The sequence below is a fragment of the Ovis aries genome, chromosome X, assembly GCF_016772045.2.
Source record: "Ovis aries strain OAR_USU_Benz2616 breed Rambouillet chromosome X, ARS-UI_Ramb_v3.0, whole genome shotgun sequence".
NCBI classification, from domain to species: domain Eukaryota; kingdom Metazoa; phylum Chordata; class Mammalia; order Artiodactyla; family Bovidae; genus Ovis; species Ovis aries.
The window spans coordinates 46,887,745-46,914,653 of record NC_056080.1 but is presented as its reverse complement, the minus strand read 5'-3'; the positions used below and the strand labels follow the sequence as shown (position 1 = coordinate 46,914,653).

Sequence of the window (26,909 nt, the reverse complement as noted above, 5' to 3'; positions counted from 1 at the left end):
TGAAAGTGAAAGTGAAGTGAAGTCACTCAGTCGTGTCTGACTCTTAGGGACCCCATGGACTGTAGCCTATCAGGCTCCTCTGTCTATGGGATTTTCCAGGCAAGAGTACTGGAGTGGATTGCCATTTCCTTCTCCAGCGGAATCTTCCTAACCCAGGAATCGAACCCAGGTCTCCCGCATTGCAGGCAGACGCTTTACCATCTGAGCCACCAGGGAAGCCCCGGATCTGACTGAGCACCACAGCAACTGTTGCCATGAGCTCCCCTCCCCACCCTGATCTAAATCAGCCAGCTCCCTGGCCCAATATTAGGTAAAAATACCCATCTTATTACTCACCCTATAGCACCCTACAGAGAAGGCAATGGCACCGCACTCCAGTACTCTTGCCTGGAAAATCCCATGGATGGTGGAGCCTGGCGGGCTGCAGTCCATGGGGTCACTAAGAGTCGGACACAACTGAGCGACATCACTTTCACTTTTCACTTTCATGCATTGGAGAAGGAAATGGCAACCCACTTCATTTTTCTTGCCTGGAGAATCCCAGGGACTAGGGAGCCTGGTGGGCTGCAGTCTATGGGGTTGCACAGAGTCAGACATGACTGAAATGACTTAGCAATAGCAGCATAGCACCCTAACCAATCACCTAATGCCAAACTTCCAGAGGGAATTTTCCTTGTCTTAAGACTATAAAAATTGTCTACTGGGCTTGTGTTTCAAGATGGTAGAATAGAAGGATATGTGCTCATCTCCTCCTGCAAGAGCACCAAAAATCACAAATAGCTGTTGAACAACCATCAACAGAAGGATGCTGGAACTCACCAAAAAAGATACCCCATGACCAAAGACAAAGAAGAAGCCACAGTGAGATGGTAGGAGGGGTGCAAACACAATAAAATTATATTCCATACCTGCCAGATGGGTGAGCCACAATCTGAAGAATAATAATACCAAAAAGTTCTCCCACTGTTGTGAAGGTTCTGAGCCTCATGTCAGTCTTCCCAGCCTGGGGATCAGGCAAAGGGACTGGGAATCCCTAGGGAACCTGTCCTTGAAAGCTAGTGGGATTTGATTACAGGACTTCCACAGAACTGGAGGAAACAGAGACTCCAGTCTTGGAGGACACAAACAAAATCCTGTGTTTGCCAAAACCCAGGTGAAACCCAGTGACCCGACAGGAGACTGAGCCAGACCTACCTGCTAGTGTTGGAGGGTCTCCTGTGGAGGTGTGGGTCGACAGTGGCTCACCATTGGGACTGGGGCACTGGCAGCAGCAGTCCTGGAAAGGGCCCTTTGGCATAAGTCCTCTTGGAGGTCACCATTTAACCCTACCACAGAACCCATAGACAGCAGGCAGGGTTGCCTCAGGCCAAACAACTAACAAGGAGGGAGCTCAACTGCACCCATCAGCAGATAATTGGATTAAGGCTTTATTGAGCACAGACCTTCCTATCAGAGCAAGACCCAGTTTTTCCCACCACCAGTCCTTCCCATCAGGAAGTGCCTCTTAAATTTATACAAACTCACCCCCCAGGAGGCAGACAGAAGAAAAAAGAACCACAATACCACAGTGGATAGAACCAAAACCACATCACAGAATGTTAATCATGATAAAAAAGCAGAGGATTTTGTCCCAGATGCAGAGACAAGATAAAACCCCTCAAAACAACCAAATGAAGTAGAGACAGGCAACCTTCCAGAAAAATATTTCAAAATAATGATAGTGAACATGATCCAGGATCTCAGAAAAAGAATAGAGGTAAAGATTGAGAAGATGCAAGAAATATTTACCAAACAGCTAGAAGAACTAAAGAACAAACAGAGATGAACAATATACTTAGAAGGAATCAATAGCAGAATAACTGAGGCAGAAGAACAGATAAGTGTCCTGAAGGAAAGAATGGTGGAAATTGCTGTCATGGAACAGAATATAGATACAAGAATGAAAAAAATGAAGACAGCCTAAGAGACCTCTGGGACAACATTAAAGACACCAACATTCGCATTATAGGGGTCCCAGAAAGAGGAGAGAGAAAGGACCCGAGAAAATGTTGTAAGAAATAATAGCTGAAAAATTCCTTAAAATGGGAAAGGAAATAGTCAACCAAGTCCAAGAAGCAAAGAGAGTCCTAGGCACAATAAACTCAAGGAGGAACACACAGAGGCACATAGTAACCCAACTGACAAAAATTAAAAACAAAGATAAAATATTAAAAGCAGCAAGGGAAAAATGACAAATAACATACAAGGGAACTCCTATAAGGTTATCAGCTGATTTCTCAACAGAAACTCTACAAGCCAGAAGGGATTAAAAGTGAAGAACCACCAGCCAAGAATACTCTACCCAGCAAGACTTTCCTTCAGATTTGATGGAGAAATCAAAAGCTTTACAGACAAGCAAAAGTTAAGAGAATTCAGCACCAACAATCCAGCTGTACAACGGATGCTAAAGGAATTCTCTAGGCAGGAAACACAAGAGAAGGAAGAGATCTACAAAAAAATAAATAAATAAATCCAGTACAATTAACAAAATGGTAATAGGATAATACACATAGATAATTATCTTAAATGTAAATGGACTTAATGCATCAACCAAAAGACATAGACTGGCTCCGTCAGTTCAGTCACTCAGTCATGTCCGACTCTTTGTTGACCCATGGACGGCAGCATGCCAGGCTTCCCTGTCCATCACCAACTCCCAGAGCTTGCTCAATCTCATGTCCGTCGAGTCAGTGATTTCATCCAACCAGCTCATCCTCTGTCATCTGGGTGGATACAAAAACAAGACCAGTATATATATACTTTCTACAGGAGACCCACATGAGACCTAGGGATACTTATAGACTGAGAGTAAGGGGATGGGAGAAGATATTCCATGAAAATGGAAATCAAAAGAAAGCTGGAGTAGCAATACTCCTATGAGACAAAATAGACTTTAAAACAAAGAGTATTATAAGAGACAAAGAAAGGTACTACATAATGATCAAGGGTTCAATCCAAGAAGATATAACAACTATAAATATATATGCACATAACATATGAGCACCTCAATATATAAGGCAAATACTAACAACCATAAACAGAGAAACTGACAGTAACAGAATAATAGTAGTGGACTTTAACACTGCACTTTCATCAATGGACAGATCACCCAAACAGAAAATTAATAAGGAAATAAGGCCTTAAATGACACTTTAGATGAATTGGTCTTACTTGATACTTATAAAATATTCCATTCAAAAGCAGCAGACTACACAATCTTCTCAAGGGCACTCGGAACATTCTCCAGGATTAACCACGTGCTGGGTGAACCTTGGTAAATGTAAGAGAAATGAAATCATATCAGCATCTTTTCTGATCACAACGCTATGAGATTATAAATAAACTACAAGAAAACTCTAAAAAAAAGACATAAACATGTGGCTAAACAATATGCTCAGTTCAGTTCAGTTCAGTCGCTCAGTCGTGTCCAACTCTTGCGACCACATGAATCGCAGCACGCTAAGCCTCCCTGTCCATCACCATCTCCCGGAGTTCAACCAGACTCACGTCCATCGAGTCTGTGATGCCATCCAGCCATCTCATCGTGGGCCGTCCCCTTCTCCTCCTGCCCACAATCCCTCCCAGCATCAGAGTCTTTTCCAATGAGTCAACTCTTCGCATGAGGTGTCCAAAGTACTGAAGCTTCAGCTTTAGCATCATTCCTTCCAAAGAAATCCCAGGGTTTATCTCCTTCAGAATGGATTGGTTGGATCTCCTTGCAGTTCAAGGGACCCTCAAGAGTCTTCTCCAAGACCACAGTTCAAAAGCATCAATTCTTTGGCACTCAGCCTTCTTCATAGTCCAAATCTCACATCCATACATGACCACAGGAAAAACCATAGCCTTGACTAGACGGACCTTAGTTGGCAAAGTAATGTCTCTGCTTTTGAATATACTATCTAGGTTAGTCATAACTTTTCTTCCAAGGAGTAAGCATCTTAATTTCATCGCTGCAGTCACCATCTGCAGTGATTTTAGAGTCCCAAAAAATAAAGTCTGACACTGTCTCTACTGTTTCCCCATCTATTTCCCATGAAGTGATGGGACCAGATGCCATGATCTTCGTTTTCTGAATGTTGAGCTTTAAGCCAACTTTTCAACTCTCTTCTTTCACTTTCATCAACAGGCTTTTTAGTTCCTCTTCACTTTCTGCCATAAGGGTGGTGTCATCTGCATATCTGAGGTTATTGATATTTCTCCCAGCAATCTTGATTCCAGCTTGTGTTTCTTCCAGTCCAGCATTTCTCATGATCTACTCTGCATAGATGTTAAATAAGCAGGGTGACAATATACAGCCTTGATGTACTCCTTTTCCTATTTGAAACCAGTCTGTTGCTCCATGTCCAGTTCTAACTGTTGGTTCCTGGCCTGCATGCAGATTTCTCAAGAGGCAGGCTAGGTGGTCTGGTATTCCCATCTCTTTCAGAATTTTCCACAGTTTATTGTGATCCACACAGTCAAAGGCTTTGGCATAGTCAATAAAGCAGAAAGAGATGTTTTTCTGGAACTCTCTTGCTTTTCCCATGATCCAGCAGATGTTGGCAGTTTGATCTCTGGTTCCTCCGCCTTTTCTGAAACCAGCTTGAACATCAGGGAGTTTACGGTTCACGTATTGCTGAAGTCTGGCTTGGAGAATTTTGAGCAATACTTCACTAGCATGTGAGATGAGTGCAATTGTGCAGTAGTTTGAGCATTCTTTGGCGTTGCCTTTCTTTGGGATTGGAATGAAAACTGACCTTTTCCAGTCCTGTGGTCACTGCTGAGTTTTCCAAACTTGCTGGCATATGGAGTACAGCACTTTCACAGCATCATCTTTCAAGATTTGAAACAGCTCAACTGGAATTCCATCACCTCCACTAGCTTTGTTTGTAGTGATGCTTTCTAAGGTCCACTTGACTTCACATTCCAAGATGTCTGGCTCTAGATGAGTCATCACATCATCATGATTATCTGGGTCGTGAAGATCTTTTTTGTACAGTTCTTCCATGTATTCTTGCTACCTCTTCTTAATATCCTCTGCTTCTGTTAGGTCCACACCATTTCTGTCCTTTATCGAGCCCATCTTTGCATGAAATGTTCCCTTGGTATCTCTCATTTTCTTGAAGAGATCTCTAGTCCTTCCCATTCTGTTGTTTTCCTCTATTTCATTGCATTGATCACTGAAGAAGGCTTTCTTATCTCTTCTTGCTATTCTTTGGAACTCTGCATTCAGGTGCTCATGTCTTTCCTTTTCTCCTTTGCTTTTTGTTTCTCTTCTTTTCACAGCTATTTTTCAGGCCTCCCCAGACAGCCATTTTGCTTTTTTGCATTTCTTTTCCATGAAGATGGTCTTGATCCCTGTCTCCTGCACACTATTATGAACCTCATTTCATAGTTCATCAGGCACTCTATCTATCAGATCTAGGCCCTTAAATCTATTTCTCACTTCCACTGTATAATCATAGGGATTTGATTTAGGTCATACCTGAATGGTCTAGTGGTTTTCCCTACTCTCTTCAATTTAAGTCTGAAATTGGTAATGAGTTCATGATCTGAGCCACAGTCAGCTCCCGGTCTTGTTTTTGTTGACTATATAGAGCTTTTCCATCTTTCGCTGCAAAGAATATAATCAGTCTGATTTCGGTGTTGACCATCTGGTGATGTCCATGTGTAGAGTCTTTTCTTGTGTTGTTGGAAGAGGGTGTTTGCTATGACCAGTGCATTTTCTTGGCAAAACTCTGTGAGTCTTTGCCCTGCCTCATTCCGCATTCCAAGGCCAAATTTGCCTGTTACTCCAGGTGCTTTATGACTTCCTACTTTTGCATTCCAGTCCCCTATAATGAAAAGGACATCTTTTTGGGGTGTTAGTTCTAAAAGATCTTGTAGATCTTCGTACAACCGTTCAACTTCAGTTTCTTCAGCGTTACTGGTTGGGGCATAGACTTGGATAACTGTGATATTGAATGGTTTGCCTTGGAGACGAACAGAGGTCATTCTGTCATCTTTGAGATTGCATCCAAGTACTGCATTTTGGACTCTTTTGTTGACTATGATGGCTCCTCCATTTCTTCTGAGGGATTCCTGCCCGCAGTAGTAGATGTAATGGTCATCTGAGTTAAATTCACGCATTTCAGTCCATTTTAGTTCGCTGATTCCTAGAATGTCGACGTTCACTCTTGCCATCTCTTGCTTGACCACTTCAAATTTGCCTTGATTCATGGACCTGACATTCCAGGCTCCTATGCAGTATTGGTCTTTACAGCATCGGATCTTGCTTCTATCACCAGTCACATTCACAACTGGGTATTGTTTTTGCTTTGGCTCCATCCCTTCATTCTTTCTAGAGTTATTTCTCCACTGATCTCCAGTAGCATATTGCGCACCTACTGACCTGGGAAGTTCCTCTTTCAGTATCCTATCATTTTTCCTTTTCATACTGTTCATGGGGTTCTCAAGGCAAGAATACTGAAGTGGTTTGCCATTCCCTTCTCCAGTGGACCACATTCTGTCAGACCTCTCCACCATGACCCGCCCGTCTTGGGTTGCCCCACAGGCATGGCTTGGTTTCACTGAGTTAGACAAGTCTGTGGTCCTAGTGTGATTAGATTGACTAGTTTTCTGTGAGTATGGTTTCAGTGTGTCTGCCCTCTGATGCCCTCTTGCAACACTTACCATCTTACTTGGGTTTCTCTTACCTTGGCATGGGGTATCTCTTCACGGCTGCTCCAGCAAAGCACACCCACTGTTCCTTACCTTGGATGAGGAGTATCTCCTTACCGCCACCGTTCCTGACCTTCAATGTGGGATAGCTCCTCTAGGCCCCCCTGTGCCTGCGCAGCCACCACTCCTACAAAAGAACAAAGGGATCACTAAAGAAGTCAAAGAGGAAATTAGAAAATACCTACAGAAAAATGAAAACAAGACCACAATGGTTGAAAACTTAATGAATGCAGCAAAAGAAGTTCTAAGAGGGAAGTACATAGCAATACAATCTTATGTCAAGAAACAAGAAAACTCTCAAATAAACAACCTAACCTTACATTTTAAAATACTAGAGAAAGAAGAACAAACAAACCTAAAGTTAGTGGATGGAAAGATATCATAGAGGTCAGAGCAGAAAGAAATGAAATAGAGACAAAAAGCAAACACAAAGATCAAAGAAACTAAAAGCTGCTTCTTTGAAAAGGTAGACATAATTGATAAACCTTTAGCCAGATTCATCAAGATAAAAAGGGAGAGAACTCAAATCAATAAAATTAGAAATGAAAAAGGGGAAGTTACAATGGACACCATAGAAATAGAAAAGATCATAAGAGACTACTGTGAACAGTTGTATGCCACTATTGGACATTAATGGGCAATCTGGAAGATATAGACAAACTCTTAGAAAGGTACAGTCTCCCTAGACTGAACCAGGAATAAATAGAAAATATGACCAGATCAATCACAAGCACTGAAATTGAAACTGATTGAAAACTTTCCAACAAAAAAAAGTCCTCGACCTGATGGCTTCACAGGCAAATGTTATCAAACATTTAGAGAAAAGTTAACTCCAATCCTTCTGAAACTGTTCCAAAAAATTGCAGGGGAAGGAAAACTTTGATACTCATTTTATGAGGCCAACATCACCCAGATACCAAAACCAGACAAAGGTACCACAAAAAAAGAAAATTGTAGGCCAATATTACTGATGAACATAGACACAAAAACTTCAACAAAATACTAGCAATCTGTATCCAACAAGACATTAAAAAGATCATATACCATGATCAAGTGGGATTCATCCAAGTGACGTGAGGATTTTTCAACATCCACAAATCAATCAATGTGATATATCACATTAACAAATGGAAGAATAGAAGACATATGATCATCTCAATTGGAGGCAGAAAAAGATTTTGAAAAAATTCAGCATTCATTTATTATAAAAACTCTACAGAAAGTGGGCATGGAGGGAATATACCTCGATATCAGTTCAGCTCATTTCAGTCACTCAGTCGTGTCTGACTCTTTGCAACCCCTTGGACTGCAGCACACCAGGTCTCCCTGTCCATCACCAATTCCCGGCGTTTACTCAAACTCATGTCCATTGAGTCAGTGATGCCATCCAACCATCTCATCCTCTGTCATCCTCTTCTCCTACCACCTTCAATTTTTCCCAGCATCAGGGTCTTTTCAAATGAATAACACCTTTGCATGCATCAGGTGGCCAAAGTATTGGAGTTTCAGCTTCAGCATCAGTCCTTCCAATGAATATCCAGGACTTATTTCCTTAAGGATGTACTGGCTGGATCTCCTTGCTGTCCAAGGGACTCTCAAGAGTCTTCTCCAACACCACAGTTCAAAAGCATCAATTCTTCAGCACCTTGACATAATAAGGCCATATATGACAAACCTACAGCTAGAATCATATTCAGTTGTGAAAAGCTGAAATCCTCTCCTCTAACGCCAGGAACAAGACAAGAATGTTCACTCTTTACACTCTTATTCAACATAATTTTGGAATACCCAGCTACAGCAATCAAAGAAGACAAAGAAGTAAAGGGAATCCAAATTGGAAAATAAGTTAAACTGTCACTATTTGCATATGATATGATACCATGCATAGAAGATCCTAAAGATGCCACCAGAAAACTACTAGAACTCATCCATGAATTTGTTAAAATTTCAGGTTACAAAAGTAATACACAGTAATATGTTTCATTTCTATATACTAACAATGAAATATTACAAAGAGAAATTCAAGAAATAATTTCATTTGCCATCACATCAAAAGGAATAAAACACCTAGGAATAAACCTTCTTAAGGAGACAAAAGACCTGTGCTCCAAAAACTTTAAGATGATGAAAGAAATCAAAGAAGACATAAACAGATGGAAAGATATTCCATGTTCATAGACTGGATGAATCAATATTGTCAAGATGACTATAATACCCAAGTCAATCTACAGATTGAATGGAATCCCTATCAAATTACCAATGGCATTTTTCACAGAACTAGAACAAAGAATCTCAAATTTTGTATGGAGACAAAAGAATCCGAATATCCAAAGTAATCTTAAGAAAGAAAAGTGGAGTTGGAGGAATCAGTCTCCCTGATCTCAGACTACCTACTATGGTCATCAAAATAACATGGTACTGGCACAAAAATAGAAATATAAATCAATGGAACAGAATAGAAACCCAGAATAAGCCCATGCATCTATGGTCAATTAATCTATGACAAAGAGGCAAGACTCCACAATGTTGGAAAGAAAGTCTCTTCAATAAATGGTGCTGGCAAAATTGGACAATGACTTTTAAAAAACGAGATTAGTTCATTCTCTAACTTTATACACAAAAAATAAGCTCAAGATGAATTAAAGACCTATTGTGAGCCGGAAACTGTAAAACTCCTAGAGGAAAACATACACAGAACACTCTCTGACATAAATCACAGCAGCATCTTTTTCAATCTGTCTCCCAGAATCATGAAAATAAAAGCAAAATTAAACAAGTGTGACCTACTTAAATGCAAATATTTTTTAACAACAAAGGAAACAATACATAAAATGGAAAGACGGCCCACAGATAGGGAGAAAATATTTGCAAATGATGTGACCAATAAGGTATTAGTTCCCAAAATTCACAGCTTATGATGATTTAACAGCATCAAAACAAACAACTCACTCAAAAAATGGGCAGAAGACCTAAACAATTTCTCCAAAGAAGACATACAGATGGCCAATATTCACATGGAAATATGTTCAATGTTGCTAATGATTAGAGAAATGCAAATCAAATCTATAATGAGATATCACCTCACACCAGCCAGAATGGCCATCGTCAAAAAAATCCACCAAGAACAAATGCTGGAGAGGGTGTGGAAAGAAGGTAACCCTCCTACACTGTTGGTAGGAATGTAAATTCATACAGCTACTAAGGAGAATAGTATGAAGGTTCTTTTAAAAACTAAAAATAGAGTTACCATATGACCCTACAATCCCACTCCTGGGCATATATCTGGAGAAAAACATGACTCAAAAGGACATATGCACACCAATGTTCATTGCAGTACTGTTTATCATAGCCAAAACATGGAAGACATGGAAGGAACTTAGATGTCTGTTGACAGTGTAATGGATAAAGAAGATGTGGTGTCTCCCAGAATTCTGGAAATAAAAGCAAAAATGAACAAATGGGATCTAATTAAAATTAAAAGCTTCTGCACAACACAGGAAAATATAAGCAAGGTGAAAAGACAGCCTTCTGAATGGGAGAAAATAATAGCAAATGAAGCAACTGACAAACAACTAATCTCAAAAATATACAAGCAACTTATGCAGCTCAATTCCAGAAAAATAAACGACCCAATCAAAAAATGGGCCAAAGAACTAAATAGACATTTCTCCAAAGAAGACATACGGATGGCTAACAAACACATGAAAAGATGCTCAACATCACTCATTATTAGAGAAATGCAAATCAAAACCACAATGAGGTACCACTTCACACCAGTCAGAATGGCTGCGATCCAAAAATCTGCAAGCAATAAATGCTGGAGAGGGTGTGGAGAAAAGGGAACCCTCCTACACTGTTGGCGGGAATGCAAACTAGTACAGCCACTATGGAGAACAGTGTGGAGATTGCAAATAGAACTACCTTATGACCCAGCAATCCCACTGCTGGGCATACACACCGAGGAAACCAGAATTGAAAGAGACACATGTACCCCAAAGTTCATCGCAGCACTGTTTATAAGAGCCAGGGCATGGAAACAACCTAGATGTCCATCAGCAGATGAATGGATAAGAAAGCTGTGGTACATATACACAATGGAGTATTACTCAGCCGTTAAAAAGAATACATTTGAATCAGTTCTGATGAGATGGATGAAACTGGAGCCTATTATACAGAGTGAAGTAAGCCAGAAAGAAAAACACCAATACAGTATACTAACACATATATATGGAATTTAGAAAGATGGCAATGATGACCCTGTATGCAGGACAACAAAAAAGACACAGATGTGTATAACGGACTTTTGGACTCAGAGGGAGAGGGAGAGGGAGAGGGTAGGATGATTTGGGAGAATGGCATTGAAACATGTATACTATCATGTAAGAATTGAATCGCCAGTCTATGTCCGATGCAGGACCCAGCATGCTTGGGGCTGGTGCATGGTGATGACCCAGAGAGATGTTATGGGGAGGGAGGTGGGAGGGGGTTTCATGTTTGGGAACGCATGTACACCCGTGGTGGATTCAAGTCAATGTATGGCAAAACCAATACAGTATTGTAAAGTAAAATAAAGTATAAATTTAAAAAATAAATAAATAAATAAATAAGAAAAAAAAAGAAGATGTGGTGTATATATATACTCAGCCATTGAAAAGAATGAAATAATGCCATTTACAGCAACATGGATGGACCTAGAGAGTGTCATAATGAGTAAAGTAAGTCAGATAAAGGAGAAATATCATATGACATCCTCTATATGTGGAATCTGAAAAGAAATGATACAAATAAACTTACGAAAAAGAGACTCACAGACTTATAAAATAAACTTATGGTTGCCAGAGGGAAGAGACACTTAGGGAGTTTGAGAGTGTCATGTGCACACTGCTATATTTAAAACAGACAACAACAAGGACTTATTGTGTAATACATGGAACTCTGCCCAGTGTTATGTGCCAGCCTGGGAGGGGGTGAATGGATATTTGTATACATATGGCTGAGTCCCTTCACTGTTCACCTGAAACTATCACAACATTGTTAATAGGCTATATCCCAATACAAAATAAAAAGTTCAAATGAAAACAAAATTTCTAACAAACAAAAGTCCAGGAACAGGTGGCTTCATGGGGGAATTCTATGAAACATATAAAGAAGAGTTAATGTTTATCCTCCCCAAATTATTCCAAAAAATTGAAAGAGGAGGGAATTCCCCAAATTTATTCTACAAGACTACCATTACCCTGAAACCAAAATCAGAGAAAAACACTACAAAAAAAGAAAAGAAAAAGAAAATTACAGACCAACATCTCTGGTAAATATAGATGTAAATATCCGCAAATCAAAATTTTAATGACATGTAAAAAGGGCCATACACCATGATCAAGTGGGATTTATTCCAGGGATGCAAGGATGGTTCACTATTTGTATATCAATTAATGAAATACACCACAGTAACAAAATGAAGAATAAAATCACATGATCATCTCAATAGTTGGAGGAAAAAAAAAGATTTGACCAAATTCAACATCAATCCATGATAAAAATTCTCATCAAATTTGGTATAGAAGGAACATAAGAAAGACCATTTAGAACAAACCTACAGTTAACATCATATTCAATGATAAAAAACTGAAAGCTTTTCCTTTAAAATCAGGAGGAAGACAAGGATCTGCACTCTTGTCACTTCTATTTAATATAGTACTAGGAGTCCTTGACACAGCAATCAGACAAGGAAAAGAAATAAAAGGCATCCAAATTGTAAGGAAAGAAATAAAGCTGTCATTATTTGCAAATGACATAATACTACATATGAAAAATGTTAAAGTCTCCACCAAAAAAAAAAAAACTATTAGAACTAATAAATGAATTTGGTACATTTGCAAGTTACAATATTAATATACAGAAACTTGTTTCTTTTCTATACACTATACAATAATGAACTATCAGAAAGAGAAAGCAAAAAAAATCACATCCCATTTAAAATAGCATCAATTTTTTGGCAGAAACCAATACAACATTATAAAGTAATTATCTTTCAATTAAAAATAAAAATTAAAAAAATGAAATATCATCAAAAAGAATAAAATATCTAGGAATAAACCTAACCATGGGGGTGAATAATCTATACTCTGAAACTGAGACAATGATGAAAGAAATTGAAGATGATACAAATAAATGGAAAAATATTCCATGTTCATGAATGAGGAAAATTAATTTCAGTGAAATGGTGATGCCACCCAAGAAATCTACAGATTTAATGCAATTTCTCTCAAAATACCCATGACATTCTTACAGAACTACAAGAAATATTCCTACAGTATGTATGGAACCACAAAAGACCCCAACTAGCCAAAGAAATATTAAGAATAAAGAACAAAGATGGAGCTATCATGCCCTTCAGGCTATACTACAAAGTAATCAAAACAGTATGATATTGGCACAAAGACAGATAAATAGATCAATGGATCAGATTAGAGAACCCAGAAATAAACACATATGCATATGGTCATCTGATACAAGAAAGGAGGCAAGAATGTACAATGGGAAAAAGACAGTCTCTTCAATAAGTGTTGCTGGGAAAACTGGACAGCTATATATAAAAGAATGAAACTAGAACATTCTATAACATTATATACAAAAATAAAATAAAAATGTATTAAAGACCTAAATGTAAGATTACAAACCATAAAACTCCTAGAAGAAAACAGACAGTACATTCTTTAATATAATTCTTAGTAACAATTTTTTTGGAGACAGTTGTCTCCTCAGGTGCTATCACTGAATGTTCACTTTCTCTCATGTCCCACATCCAATCTGTCATCAAATTCTGCTCGCTTTACTTTCAAAACATATCATGTACCTCTATGTTTATAGCAGCACTATTCACAATAGCCAAGATATGGAAACAACCTGAATGTCCATTAGCAGATGAATGGATAAAGAAATGTGGCTTGTATACATACACACATATATATAGCCATAAAAAGTGAAATAATGCCATTTGTAGCAACATGAATGGACCTAGAGATCATCATATTAAGTAAAATAAGTCAAACAAAGACAGAATAATTTCATATCACTTATATGTGGAATCTAAAACTGACACAAATGAACTTATTTGCAAAACAGAAATAGACTCAGAAATATAGAAAACAAACTTATGGTTACCAAAGAGGACAGCAGGAGGGTGGAGATAAATTAGGAGTTTGGGATTAACATATATACACCAATATATATAAAACAAGTAAACAACAAAGACCTACTGTATAGTACAAGGAACTATACTTAATATCTTGTAATAACCTATAATGGAAGAGAATCTGATAAGGAATATATCTACATATTGAGATATATATATATATATATATATGAATTACTTTGCTGTACACTTGAGACTAACTCAACACTGTAAATTAACTATACTGCAATTTAAAAGAAGTACCCAGAATCTGACTCCTAATTCCCATCTTCCCTCCTACCACTCTACTTTGCAATCACCATCTCTTACCTGGACATTGCAGTAGCCCTATGACTGCTCTCTCTCTTCCTCCTTTGCCCTCTTACAATCTATTCTCAATATAGTAGCCAGAGTGCTCTCATTGAAACACAATCAGGTCATTTAAACCATCTGCTGAAAATTCTCCCAAAGTTCCCCAATTAATTCAGCATAAAACCTAAATTCCTACAAGTCCTTATAAGATCTAACCCACATAACTTTTCTCATCTCAACTCATACAATTCCCTTCCCTTCCTTGCTCACTTTACTCCAAACTTCACCCCAGGTTCAAACATAGCAATTCTGCTTTTACCTCATAGTTTTTTTCCTCTACCCCGAGATAATCACATGACTTGCTTCCTTACCCCTTTTGGGTCTTTTCTTTACATTGTCTATGGGTAAGGTACTTGCTGTGGTCTGAATGTTTGTGTCCCCCCAAAATTCGTTGAAATCCTAACCTTGCAAATGTGATGGTATTAGTAAGTGGGACCTTTGGGCAGTGATTAGGCTCACTGGAACCCTCATGATTCGGATTGTGGTTCCTATAAAAGAGATCCCACAGAGCTACCTAGGCCCTTCCACAATGCGAGAACACAGTGAAAAGGTACTGGCTATGAACCAGGAAAATGTTCTTACCAAAACAAAACATCCTGGTGCCTTGATCTTGGACTTTCCAGACTCCAGAACTGTAAGAAATAAACTTCCGTTGTTTATAAGCTATCTAGTTTGTGCTATTTTCTTGTATCAGCCTGAATAAAACTAAGACAGCACTCTTTATCTTATTTAAAATTGTAAAGCTCCCCTATTTTGCTCCACCATTTCCTGCTTCATTCTCTGCTTTCCCTTTTTTCTTTTTTGGCACTTATCGCCATCTAGTATACTATGTATTTTACTTAATTTTTTGTAGTAGCTGTCTCCCATATTAGAATGTAAGCTCCATGAGAGCAGGGAGTTTTCTCTATTTTATTCACAATTGTATTGTCAGTACTTACAATCGTGCTTAAACATAAGTGGACAGCTAATAAATATTTGAATGAATGAATGAATATACTCTTTAATACCACTTGCTCTATTGCATTATCATTTATCTGTTCACAGCAAACACACAGTAGGCACAAAATAAATATCTGCTGAATGAATGGCAAAAGCCTTCTATAAACTGTAAGACACTCAGCACTTTATCATTAGGAAATAGTTGCCCTGTTTCCCTCTAGACCACAAATATGAAGCTGTTTACTGCTGTTCCTAAGAAATGCCTCTACCCTTTCCATAGGGGGCGACATTTTATTCTCAACCCACCTCCATCCTGGCCATCTCCAAATCAGTTAAAGCTTATTGTTATAACTAGCATCTCAGACCCAAAGTTGCTTGTCTCTGTTGTCGATTGCACGGGAGCTCAGTCTGCTCCCCACACCTCCAAGTACTTGCCTGAAGACAAGTATCTCTAACTTAACCCCCACACACATATCCCCACACCTGATCTGATATTTAAAGCACTTCATATTTTCCAAAGCAGTTTGTGTCCATTTTTTAATTTGATCTCCACACTAATCCTGCAAGTATCAATATCTCCATTTTTTTTTTTAGATGAGAAACCAGAGGACCATAAAGTGATTAGCCAAGAATATATACCTAATAAATGATAGTTCAGGGCTGGGAATCAGATTCTTAGAATTCAGTTCTTTTCACCCCATTGTAAATGACTGTATAAAATATCCAACAATAAAATAAACATGAATAAATGAATATACTGCATGTAGAACTCCTAGTTAGCAGAGAGAATACACGTTTCCTGTAACAATGAATAAGGACAGCACTCATTGGAGTTCTTCCACTTAATTCCTACACCATTAATTGTGTATACCATTCAATTGGCATGGACCTCACCCTATTCAAGAAATATAATAATCACATAAAGCCTCAAAGCCAGAGCTAAAGATTTCCCAGAGTGAGACACTCTGCTGCCCAGAAGCAAAGAAATGTGATAAGTGCTGGGGATAGGAAGGACAAAGAGTGCTCCACAACCTTCCTTCACTCTCCACTAATTTAAACTGTAGTAAATCAAAGAAGTGGCTTGGCTGGAAAATTAACCTTTATTCATTCATTATGCCTATCATTTATTAATCATCCAGGAGGTCATATATTCATGAGAACTTCCTAGCACAAAAGCCTGCTAATAGGGATTACAACCAAATAGTCATCTCTAGGGGACCTTGAAGCCCAATAAGGTAAAGAAAACATACACATGCATAGTAAGGACTGAAAACTGAAAGAGTTCAGTGTTATGAGAGAGGTGCAAAGCACAAAGTGAGTGATTCCAAGTCAGGAGGAAATATATCCAAACCTGGAGAATAAGAAATATCCTTATAGAAATGGGCCTGGTGGTTGGGTCTAGACAAATAAGTTGGGCACTGGCTTGTGACTGTTAGAGAAGGGGAGGGCAAGTAATAGTGAGTTCTGAGAACACTGTTCAGGAAATTGTGAAGCATGTGATGAAAACAATGAGTTATTCAGTGTGACTGTACTGCAGAGTACAAGAAAGAATAAGTGGGCATCAAGGTGGCAGATGAAGGTTAAGGCTAGCTTCAGAATTCACTGTGAGAACCCAAAACAGGAAGGGCACATAAGGTGGATGAAGAGGGGAAATGAATCCTCATAGCAAGGCTCAAGTTTCTCTGTACTGACCCTGAGCTCTCATGTAGCCTGTCCTTATCCCTTCTGGTAATAGAACAGTCCAAATGAATTTTTCTCTTCATTCAGTTGTACCTTACTTGTACAAGGCACATTCCGTTTCTAGGGAAAGACTTCACCATGGCAACAGGCAAGCATGGTCTGGTACCACAGTAAAGTGCTTCTTTCTGGCTCAAAAGAACAGGATCTCTGCTAGGTGGCTACCATGTAGGTTTCCTTCCTGTTCCCAGCTTAACACCCTGGTCCTCAGTCAGTCATACATGCAATTAAGTCTCTTGTTCAATTGGGAATCTGAGTAGCTTATCCTCTAATGAAAGATTTGCTTGGGCCTTTCTAATTGGCAAGGCCATTTTCCTCAATGGCCCTAATTTCTGAACATGTCTTTATGTTTTAGAGATTCAGGCTGTAAAGAATACTGTAGAAGGCTCAATTATCTTAAGAATTTTCCTTCTTTACCCTCCATCTCACCTCTCTTTTCTTTCCCTTCAGGGGTATGTATTAAGCCACATTGAGGCTCTATCCAAGATAAAGGTTCTACTGAAGCCACTTTCATATTTAATTTTTTTCCCTGGCTTATTGCCCTACCACTATTTCAAGCTCTTTTCTTAACATAAGCCAATGTGAAAAAGCACAAGGGGGTTTAGTTAACCAAGAGCTCAGTGTGAGTCAGAAGTATAACATGGCTGCCAAGATAAAAGTTACAGCAATATCATTAGAAAGAGAGGATCCAAAAGGAGGGCAATGAGACTATTTGCTCTGCTTTGCTGTTCTACCCCCAGAAGAGAGCATCTACTGTCTCACCACCATTTTTGAGAATGCTGCAAGTGAGAAGGGAAAGGAGCATTGTCCTGGGAGGCTGCAACCACATGGGTCTCCTGATAGTTCCTCAAAAGAACAGGCACACTCCTGCCTCAGGGCCTTTGAATGGTTCTTCTCTCTACCTGTAGCACTTCCCCTAGTTCTCGACATCACTTAATTCCTCACTTCATTAGGCCCCTGTGCAGATATCACCTCTCCTGAGAAGCTGCCCCTGATCTCCCATTTAAAACAGTCCTTCCCATCACTCTCTACCTCTCTTTTCACTGCTTTGTTGCATGACACTTATCATCTCCTGACACATATTCTGTTTCTTCCATTAGAATATAAGCTCCATGAACACAGGGTTATTGTGTACTTTGTTTACATAGCACGAGCTCAATACATATTTATACAAACAAACTTTTTCATGCCATCTACCTCATTGTATTGCAACTTATTTTTTTCATTTGTCTTGTCCCCACTAGAATTTTATTTAGGAAACTTCTTTTCTCTAATTTTTGACATTTTTTATTAATTATCTAGCCAATATTTGGCACGAAGAGTGTTGGATGGATGGATGAATGTGCTGGCAGGGATATTGTAGAGAGGTTTCAAAAGCTGGATGAGGTTGGCCTAGATTCACATTGCCAAATACAGTAGCTACTAGATACTTATGATTACTGAGCATTTGAAATTAAGCTTATTTGAATTGAGATGTGTTACAAATGTAAAATGCACACCAGATTTTGTTTAGTTGCTAAGTTGTGTCTGATTCTTTTGCAACGGCAAGGACTGTAGCCTGCCAGCCTCTTCTGTCCATGGGATTTTCCAGGCAAGAATACTGGAGTGGGTTGCCATTTCCTTCTCCAGGGACTCTTCCAGACCCAGGTATCAAACTCGCTTCTCCTGCTTTGCAAGTGGATGCTTTACCACTGAGCCACCAGAGAACCCATGCATACCAGATTTTGAAGCCTTGGCATGAAAACATGTGAAATAGCTCATCAATAATATTTTTGTTGATTATATGTTTAAATAATAATATTTTGGATATAGTGGGTTAAACAAAACACATTCTACATTCTTAAAATTGAATGCAACTGTATCATTTTTTCCTTTTTAAAGTAAGTATTAAAATAAGTTAAAATACAGTACATATATGACTAACATTGGAGAAAGCAATGGCACCCCACTCCAGTACTCTTGCCTGGAAAATCCCATGGGTGGGCTGCAGTCCATGGGGTCACTAAGAGTCAGACACGACTGAGCAACTTCCCTTTCCCTTTTCACTTTCATGCATTGGAGAAGGAAATGGCAACCCACTCCGGTGTTCTTGCCTGGAGAATCCCAGGGATGAGGGAGCCTGGGGGGCTGTGGTCTATGGGATCGCACAGAGTCAGACACAACTGAAGCGACTTGGCAGCAGCATGACTAACATTATATCTGTATTGAATAGAACAGATTTTTGACAACCTCCATTTTTAAACTTCAACCTTTATAGGCTTGTGAGAGTATATATTGACGCCGTTCCCTGAAATTGACCGAGAAGAAGTTTCTCCATAATTACTGCTCCTGATGGCGGTAGGGTCAAATGAGTGATAGTCACTCAATCATGTCTAACTCTTTGTGACCTCATAGACTGTAGCCTGCCCAGCTCTTCTGTCCATGGAATTCTCCAGACAAGAAGTGCTATGGTTTATTATTCAATCTCATCTATCTCATTCCTGTCTTCTTTCACACCAGCTTGTCCAGAGTAGCTAGCAACAAGCCAGATGGAATAGTTAGAGCTTTTTACCTCCTTTCTTAGCTTCTGCCCACCCATGTTTTCCCTGATGGTGACAACAATGAGCAGATAAATAGTCCAAAGATGAGTCACAAATTGGAAGAATAAAATCTACCCACAAATACCCTGGATCATCCACATGTAGCAGAATCCCCACTTTGAAAATTTTCTCTTTTCCTGATAATTGATTTTATTCATATAGCCAACTCCCCTCCCAAAGCCTCATGATGGGTTACCCTAGAAGGGAAAGAGAGAAGTAGAAGGCAAACCATCTGTCATTTTTTTTGGTTTTTTGTTTGTTTTGCTTTTTGTTTTTTTGCAGATTATAATAAAGTTGGGAAACAAAACTAATATGTGTGTGAAAAGTTAAACAAGATTATGGGACAATCATCCAAGACATGCTGGGCAGAGTAAGATTAAGTACATACAAATTACCCATAGAGTTAGTACTATAGTAATTCAAATTAGGGTCAGCCCTAAAGGTTGATGCAGGCAAAGAAAGATTCCTTAAGGAGGTAGTACTTGTGCTGAATTTCGAAGGATAAATGTGATTATTACAAAATCATAGATTTCCAGAACTTATAGGGCCCTTAGAGACATAGTACATTCCTCATTGTACAGATAAGGAAACTGAGTTAAAGAAACTGAGAGAGAAAGATACCATAGTTAGAAAAAAGTTGGGAGTGCAACCAAGATTTTCTAGTTCCAAGTCCAGTACTCTTCTCTCCAAGTGCTGAGATGGGAGAGATGTTGTTCTAGGTGTAAAAAAGGTGCAGAAACTCAAATGCTTGAATACTCACTCCCCAATCTGCTCCTCTCCTAACAAGCTTAAACATACACACACAGACACACACACACAGACACACACACACACACAGACACACACACACACACACACACACACACACACATCTCCAAACCTGATCTGGAATTTCCCTTTATTTTCAAGACTGTTAATCTGGAAGGTGAATCAGATAACATTGAATTCAAATTCCAGGTCAAACACCAAGGCCTTTTTATTTACTTAGAAATGGGCCATGTGTTGATGAATGGCCTCTTTGATGTAACCCGCCATCTCAAAAGCCTTGAGGTTGAGAGGCCCTCCTTCTGTTCCTTTTTGTCCCATCACCACAAGGTATACAGACTCGATCTGAACTACCGTCACTGCTTGGCTGCCCCGACTCTGGCCTTTGGTGCGGAGATCCATGGTGTTGTTGCCCTCAGTGTATAGGTTGTCCCGGATCAACAAGCATTTGGTCCCTGCAAGAGTGATTCCCTGAAGAAACAACTTCTCTCTCCCTTCTCTCGCCAGCAAGATCTGAATTTCTTCCTGGGTCAGTTGGAACAGGTTGCCTTCAGGATAAGAAGCTAACAACCAAGGTGGGGAATTGGTGATTATTGCCGCATCACAGCACATCCCAGTCTGTAGGAAGAGGGTGATGCAGTCTTGCCAGACTTCTTCACTGATATCCCCTATGCACTGCATGATTCAGGTAAGCTGTCTCTAAATGATGAATAAAGTGATTTCTGGCAAGTAGGTCTTCAAAAGAAGTTTGTTGGTAGTTGGCTCAAGATGAGACTGAAATAAGCTAAAAATATAGTCTGTTTCTGATGGCCTCTCCCCAGCAGCACAGTGGAGGAGGTCTTGATGACTTGTGTGAAGTTATGCCCCAGCTGCCCTCTGTTGCGACTTATCAAGCTATCTTTGGAGCAGGAGTGAGGTCACAAAGGCTTTGTGACTTGTTAAACAGTCATAATTCACCACATCATGGGTGACCTTTGGCAGTAGCTTTCAGTGGTTGTATCTCCAGCTAGTGAGATATTGGGACAAAGCACATCTACTTACTTCCCTAGGATACCATGGGAGAAACACCAACCCCCAACATCAGAAAATCCCTCAATGTAGAATATAACTGAGTAATATTTGAGTTGGAGGTTTGGATATAAAGCAGGACAAGTGAGATTTAGTGCAGCAACTAGTATGCAGATGTTGGCTAATCTGAGACCTGAGCTCTAGGTACAAAGTAAAAAAAACCCCACGGCCCCACTGGCTTACACCTCTTTTTGGATGGACATAATAGCGTCCTAATGATTTTCTGTCTTCAGATTTTTTCCATCTAGTTGTTTATCCTCTGGCCCACACCAGCTGTGAGTCTAGAGTAATTCGTTTTCATCTAGTCATTCAGCAAGCATTTATCAAGCAGTTACTATCTGCCAAGTACTTTTCCAAGCACTGGTTTATAGCAGTGAACAGAGAAAAATCTCACAGAGCTGACATCATAATGGTAGAAGACAAAAAAATAATAAATGATAATAGAATCCCTTTCACAGAATTTTTTTATGAATCTAATACTTTTTCTTTCCACATATTCCTTCTTAGTCCCAGGTGCTATCTACCTCTGTGGGGGTCCAATCTGACATGATTATTCTGAAACCTTTGACAAATCACCATCTCCACCTTAATTTCCTCTGAAATGACCCTAACTTGCCTTAAGTAGGGACTGTTAGGAAGAATGGCTAAAGTTAATGGAGAGAAAATTTGGGGTAGTTTAGAAAATTTACTTATTCAACAAATATTTATTGAATACCTACTGTGTTCCAGGTCTGTTCCAGACTCTGAAGATCTATCAGTGAACAAAAAGTCCCTGGCCTCATGAAGCTGACATCCTAGAGGGGAGACAAATAACTGACAAGGACATTTATAGTATATCAGGTGGTGTTCACAATTATTAATATAAAGAACAAAAGCTAAGACAATAGAGAATTCTGGGGAAGAATTAGTGGTGGTTTTATTTGATATAAAGTGCTCAAGTAGGATTATCTGACATTGTGAATTTGACCAGAGACCCAACAGAGATGAGGGAGTGAGCATATGGATATCTGAGGGAAGAGCATTCTAGGCAAAGGGAACAGCAAGTGCTTCTGAGACAGGAGAAGGTATGGTATATTTGAGAAACAAAAAGAAGATCAATATAACATAAAGAGAGAAAGAAAAGGGTCATAGAAGATATAGTCAGAGAGGCACTAGGCTTAGATCACATGTAGGCTTATTTTAAGCCATGTAAAGATTTGGATTTTACTCCAAAATGGAGAGCCACTGGTAGGTTTCAAGCAAAGGAGTGACATCACTATAGATTCTAGAGTCTGGAAGATGCCATATTGAGGACAGATTCTAGGGGAACCAGGGCCAAAACATGGTGACAAAACTATGTCAATAATTTAGGGAAGATAGAGGTTTCACCTAGAATACAGGGCCCAGAGAGGTGACATGATTTGCCCAAGGTCACACAGCAAGTTAGTAGCAGACCTGAGAGTAAAATCCAGGTTTTTCAACTCCCAGACTGTTCTTTTTGCCATCATAAGCCTGATTCAGAGAACACTACAGAGTAGCTGCACCTCATCTGAGAGGTCTTGTGGGTCTCTGGTCCTTTCCCACATCTTTGATGACAAAGTTATGAGGCTACTCTAATAGTTCAGGCTTTAACTAGGTTTATGAAAGTAGACTCCCCCTGGTTGAGAGGAGTGAAAAGAAAATATAAACCATCTCAAAAATATGCTATAGTGACTTGTCCAAGGTCTCACAGGAAGCTCTTCAGAAACTCAGTCATCACCACAGAGTAGTCTATGTTATCTCTGACTGGTGCCATCTCTGTTAACATTAAAGAATAGTGGAATGATATCGGTACTCAGAATCCTTACAGCATCATGGGTTGTGAGAAGGGTGCCAGCACTTGAGTCTGGGACTTAAGAATTCCTGGGCCAAACCTGAAGTCTGAACTAGGACAAACTGTTGTTTTTTCAATTGAAGTTTTTTTAAAAATTATGTATTATTATTGCTATTATTATTATTTTACTTTACTATATTGTATTGGTTTTGCCACACATCAACATGAATCCGCCAAGGGTGTACACTTGTTCCCAATCCCGAACCCCCCTCCCACCTCCCCCCCACACCATCCCTCCGGGTCATCCCAGTACACCAGCCCCAAGCATCCTGCACCTTGCATCGAACCTAGACTGGCGATTCGTTTCTTATATGATATTATACATGTTTCAATGCCATTCTCCCAAATCATCTCACCCTCTCCCTCTCTCTTAAGAAAATGGAAGCAGTCCTAGAAATATTTGTGAGCCTAATGTTACTGTTCTGCCTCCTGTCTACAATCCTAATAGTTTTGCCCTTAAACTATAGGAAAAAAGCTCCCAATCACTGGATTTTATTTAAACCAAGTGTTCTTAGAAAGCTAGAATGTATATTTAGTAGTTTATCTTCCCAAATGGTGCAGTGGTAAATAATCTGCCTGCCAAAGCAGGAGATTCAAGAGACTCCGGTTCCATCCCTGGGTAGAGAAGATCCCTTGGAGTAAAAAATAGCAACCCACTCCAGTATTCGTGCCTGGATAATCCCATGGACAGAGTAGCCTGGTGGGTTATAATCCAAAGGGTCGCTAAGAGTCGGATGTTACTGGGTACACACCCCTACCAAAGGAATGGCATTTTGACAGGACCGCACAAAGAAAAGGGCATTGCCAGGAAGCAAGATGGCGTTAGCGGCTGAAGGCGAAGTGTCGCGAGAGAAGCCTCCGCGAGGATCAGGTGACGAGAACTTGAAGCACGAGAGGGAGGGCGGGGTCTAGAACCATGGTTGGGCAAGAAGGTTGCTAGAACCGTGGTGGCGGCAGCAGCCTGAATTGCACTAAGGCTTTCGGGTGTGGGGAACCGCGGCCATGGACCATATCACGGTGCCCAAGGTAAGGAGAAGAGATCAGCGAGGCTGGGAGCCGGGGATTCCCTCTCGATGCTCAGCCGCAAGCCCAGGTACACCCTCTCAACCCTTAGGGTGCTCTTTGACGCCCTCTTCCGCGCGGGACCGGAGTAATATTCCTCGGTTCAAACCCGTTTCACCCAAACTGAACTTCTCCTTGGGACCTGCCTGCAGGCGGCTGCGGCACGCAAAGGAGAGGTGGTTCTGTACCAGTTGTTCTCTCACTTGACGCCGCCTCCGCGTTGGGTGGTTGCCTACTGGGTCCCTCTCTGTCCTGTCTCCTCCGATCCCAGCTCCTCCTGGCTCCCCAGCGGTTACCTCATACACCCCTTTACTCCAGCCTTTTATACAGACTTGCTGCACTTGTAACAGCCTTTCTTGAATACCCCGCATGGCATTGCCTCCCAGAGGGTTACTTCCTTTATCCAGGGTTCCCCTGCCCTCCTCTTGACTTCTGCCCCAACGGTTGCTCAGACCATCACTCCAGCTCCCCAGCTTGCACGTGTGGGTTTGGGAGCAAGAGCATCTGTCCAGCCCCAAGCTGGGCTATAGGAAAGAGGTGTAACAGAGTGGACCTGGCTCTGCTCATCCCGGAAGAAAAAACGTAGAGGTGATATTGCTAGGCCAGTTGGCCATAGTTAGAGCCTCTTCTACGTCTTTTCTTTCCAGATACTACTCTTTATTACCCCAACTTTGCGAACTCACTTCCTTCCTGTCAGTTTTCTTTCTACTATCAGGCTGAGAACAGGGAAGGGTTACAACTAGTTTCTGCTTAATTTTTTCTATCGATCGTAGGAGATATGGCCCAGGCTAATTTAAATTCATATCAACATAAGGATTACTAACTGTGAAGAGGCATAAAGGTAGTTTATTTGGGGTCTTAGAATTGCAATTCAGGGATCACAGAAAGTCTAGAAGAAACCAGAATAGTGTCCCACTAGGGGAAAATGGCTAGGGTTTTTACAGGAAGAGGGAAATCAATGCAGATTTATGCAAGTTGTTTACCAACAATTTGGATTGGAGGGTAAAATTATTTAGGAAGATAAAGTCTAGTTCTAAACATCAATCTTTCCTTTTAGCAACTCAGCAACTATTCAGCAGTTTTAATTTAGAGTGTTCAGCGAAAGTCCAGCATTGGTAGCAAACACGGAGGTCTTCAGGTCATGTCTTAGTCATTCCTGACATAGTTATTTTCACAGTTCCCCCTTTTGCCCGTGCCTTTTCCTGAAGAAAACATCATTGGAGCAATTCTTATTCCCACATAGCCAGAATTGGTTGTCTGCTCCAGGTCCATCATGTCCTTTAGAGGGTGGTTTGTGATGAATCAGTGGATAGATTGGAAAATTCACTGGAAGCAACATGATGTTGTGCTGCCTCAAGTATATCGATTTGGATGAGTGTCAGCTGAGCAGTAGAATGGTTAAATATAGAAGTAATCAATTTAAGCAAGCACTTTATCAATATAAAGAAGCTGACAGCAGTTATTAACAGTAATAACCCAGTTTGCAAAACAGTTTTGAACCAAGATCCAGTGTTTGAGGGTAATCAACTAAACAAACCAAACATTAAGGAAGTATTAACACTATCAGAATGAAGTCAAGTAACCTTGTTTTGTAAGATTCCAATCTGAGTTTCTACTGTACCAGAGGCATTTATCCAGGTACAACAGGTGGTATTTAAGATGACACAGACTCTTCCAAGTTCTGCTAGAAGGTAATCCAAGGAAAAACTTTTATCTAACACAAGATGAGCAAGCAAATTCAGGAAGTCTTTTTGGGCGCTTAATGTTTTAACTGTGGCATTAGCTGTGTCTGCTATGATAGCAGAGGGGTTTTGAATAATTTTGTCTGTGGCACCAACTCACGTGTAGTTTAGATAAATCTTGGGAACCTTTGAAATCCCTCAGAAGGGGTTTCTTGGCAGAGGCAGAAAGTAGACTGTATGTGCCATTTGGTAATTTCTGACAAATTTAACAGTCAAATGAGCTATTAAAAGTCCTGCTGCTTCTGCTGCTGCTGTGTCGCTTCAGTCATGTCCGACTCTGTGAGATCCCATAGACGGCAGCCCACCAGGCTCCCTTGTCCCTGGGATTCTCCAGGCAAGAACACTGGAGTGGGTTGCCATTTCTTTCTCCAATGCATGAAAGTGAAAAGCGAAAGTAAAGTCGCTGAGTCGTGTCTGACTCTTCACGACCCCATTGGCTGCAGCCTACCAGGCTCCTCCGCCCATGGGATTTTCCAGGCAAGAGTACTGGAGTGGGTTGCCATTGCCTTCTCTGATTAAAAGTCCTAGGGCACATTAGAACTTGGTGTTAGGGCAGTGAGGCAGGATATGCCCTAGGTGGCGACCTTCCAACCATAAATACATAGATGGAGGGCTTCCCCAGTGGCTCAAATGGTAAAATATCTGCCCGTAATGCGGGAGACCTGGGTTTGATCCCTGGGTTGGGAAGATCCCCTGGAGAAGGAAATGGCAACCCACTCCAGTACTCTTGCCTGGAAAATTCCATGGATGGAGGAGCCTGGTAGGCTACAGTCCATGGGGTCGCAATGAGTTGGATACGACTGAGCAACTTCACTGGAGCACAGAGAAAGGAGACGTCAAAGGTGAAATTCAACCATGGGCTGGTTATATATGAGCAGCCT

General features: G+C 40.3%; 2 protein-coding genes across 7 annotated transcripts in view; one reads left to right on the top strand and one right to left on the bottom strand.

Moving 5' to 3' along the window:
- Positions 1-20,523: 20,523 nt before the first annotated feature.
- Positions 20,524-20,985, bottom strand: LOC101111342 (profilin-2-like). Its single transcript, XM_004022031.2, has one exon. It carries the CDS (start codon positions 20,983-20,985, stop codon positions 20,524-20,526), a length of 462 nt encoding a protein of 153 aa, XP_004022080.1.
- A 3,142-nt stretch (positions 20,986-24,127) lies between these two features.
- Positions 24,128-26,909, top strand: part of MTMR8 (myotubularin related protein 8) — a 242,315-nt gene continuing 239,533 nt past the window's right edge. For all 6 annotated transcript variants that reach the window (XM_060407420.1, XM_060407418.1, XM_060407422.1 and 3 more), the window contains exon 1: positions 24,128-24,250. In XM_060407420.1, coding sequence (XP_060263403.1) covers positions 24,227-24,250 — 24 coding nt within the window. In that variant the 5' untranslated portion in view covers positions 24,128-24,226. The remainder of the gene's footprint in view (positions 24,251-26,909) is intronic.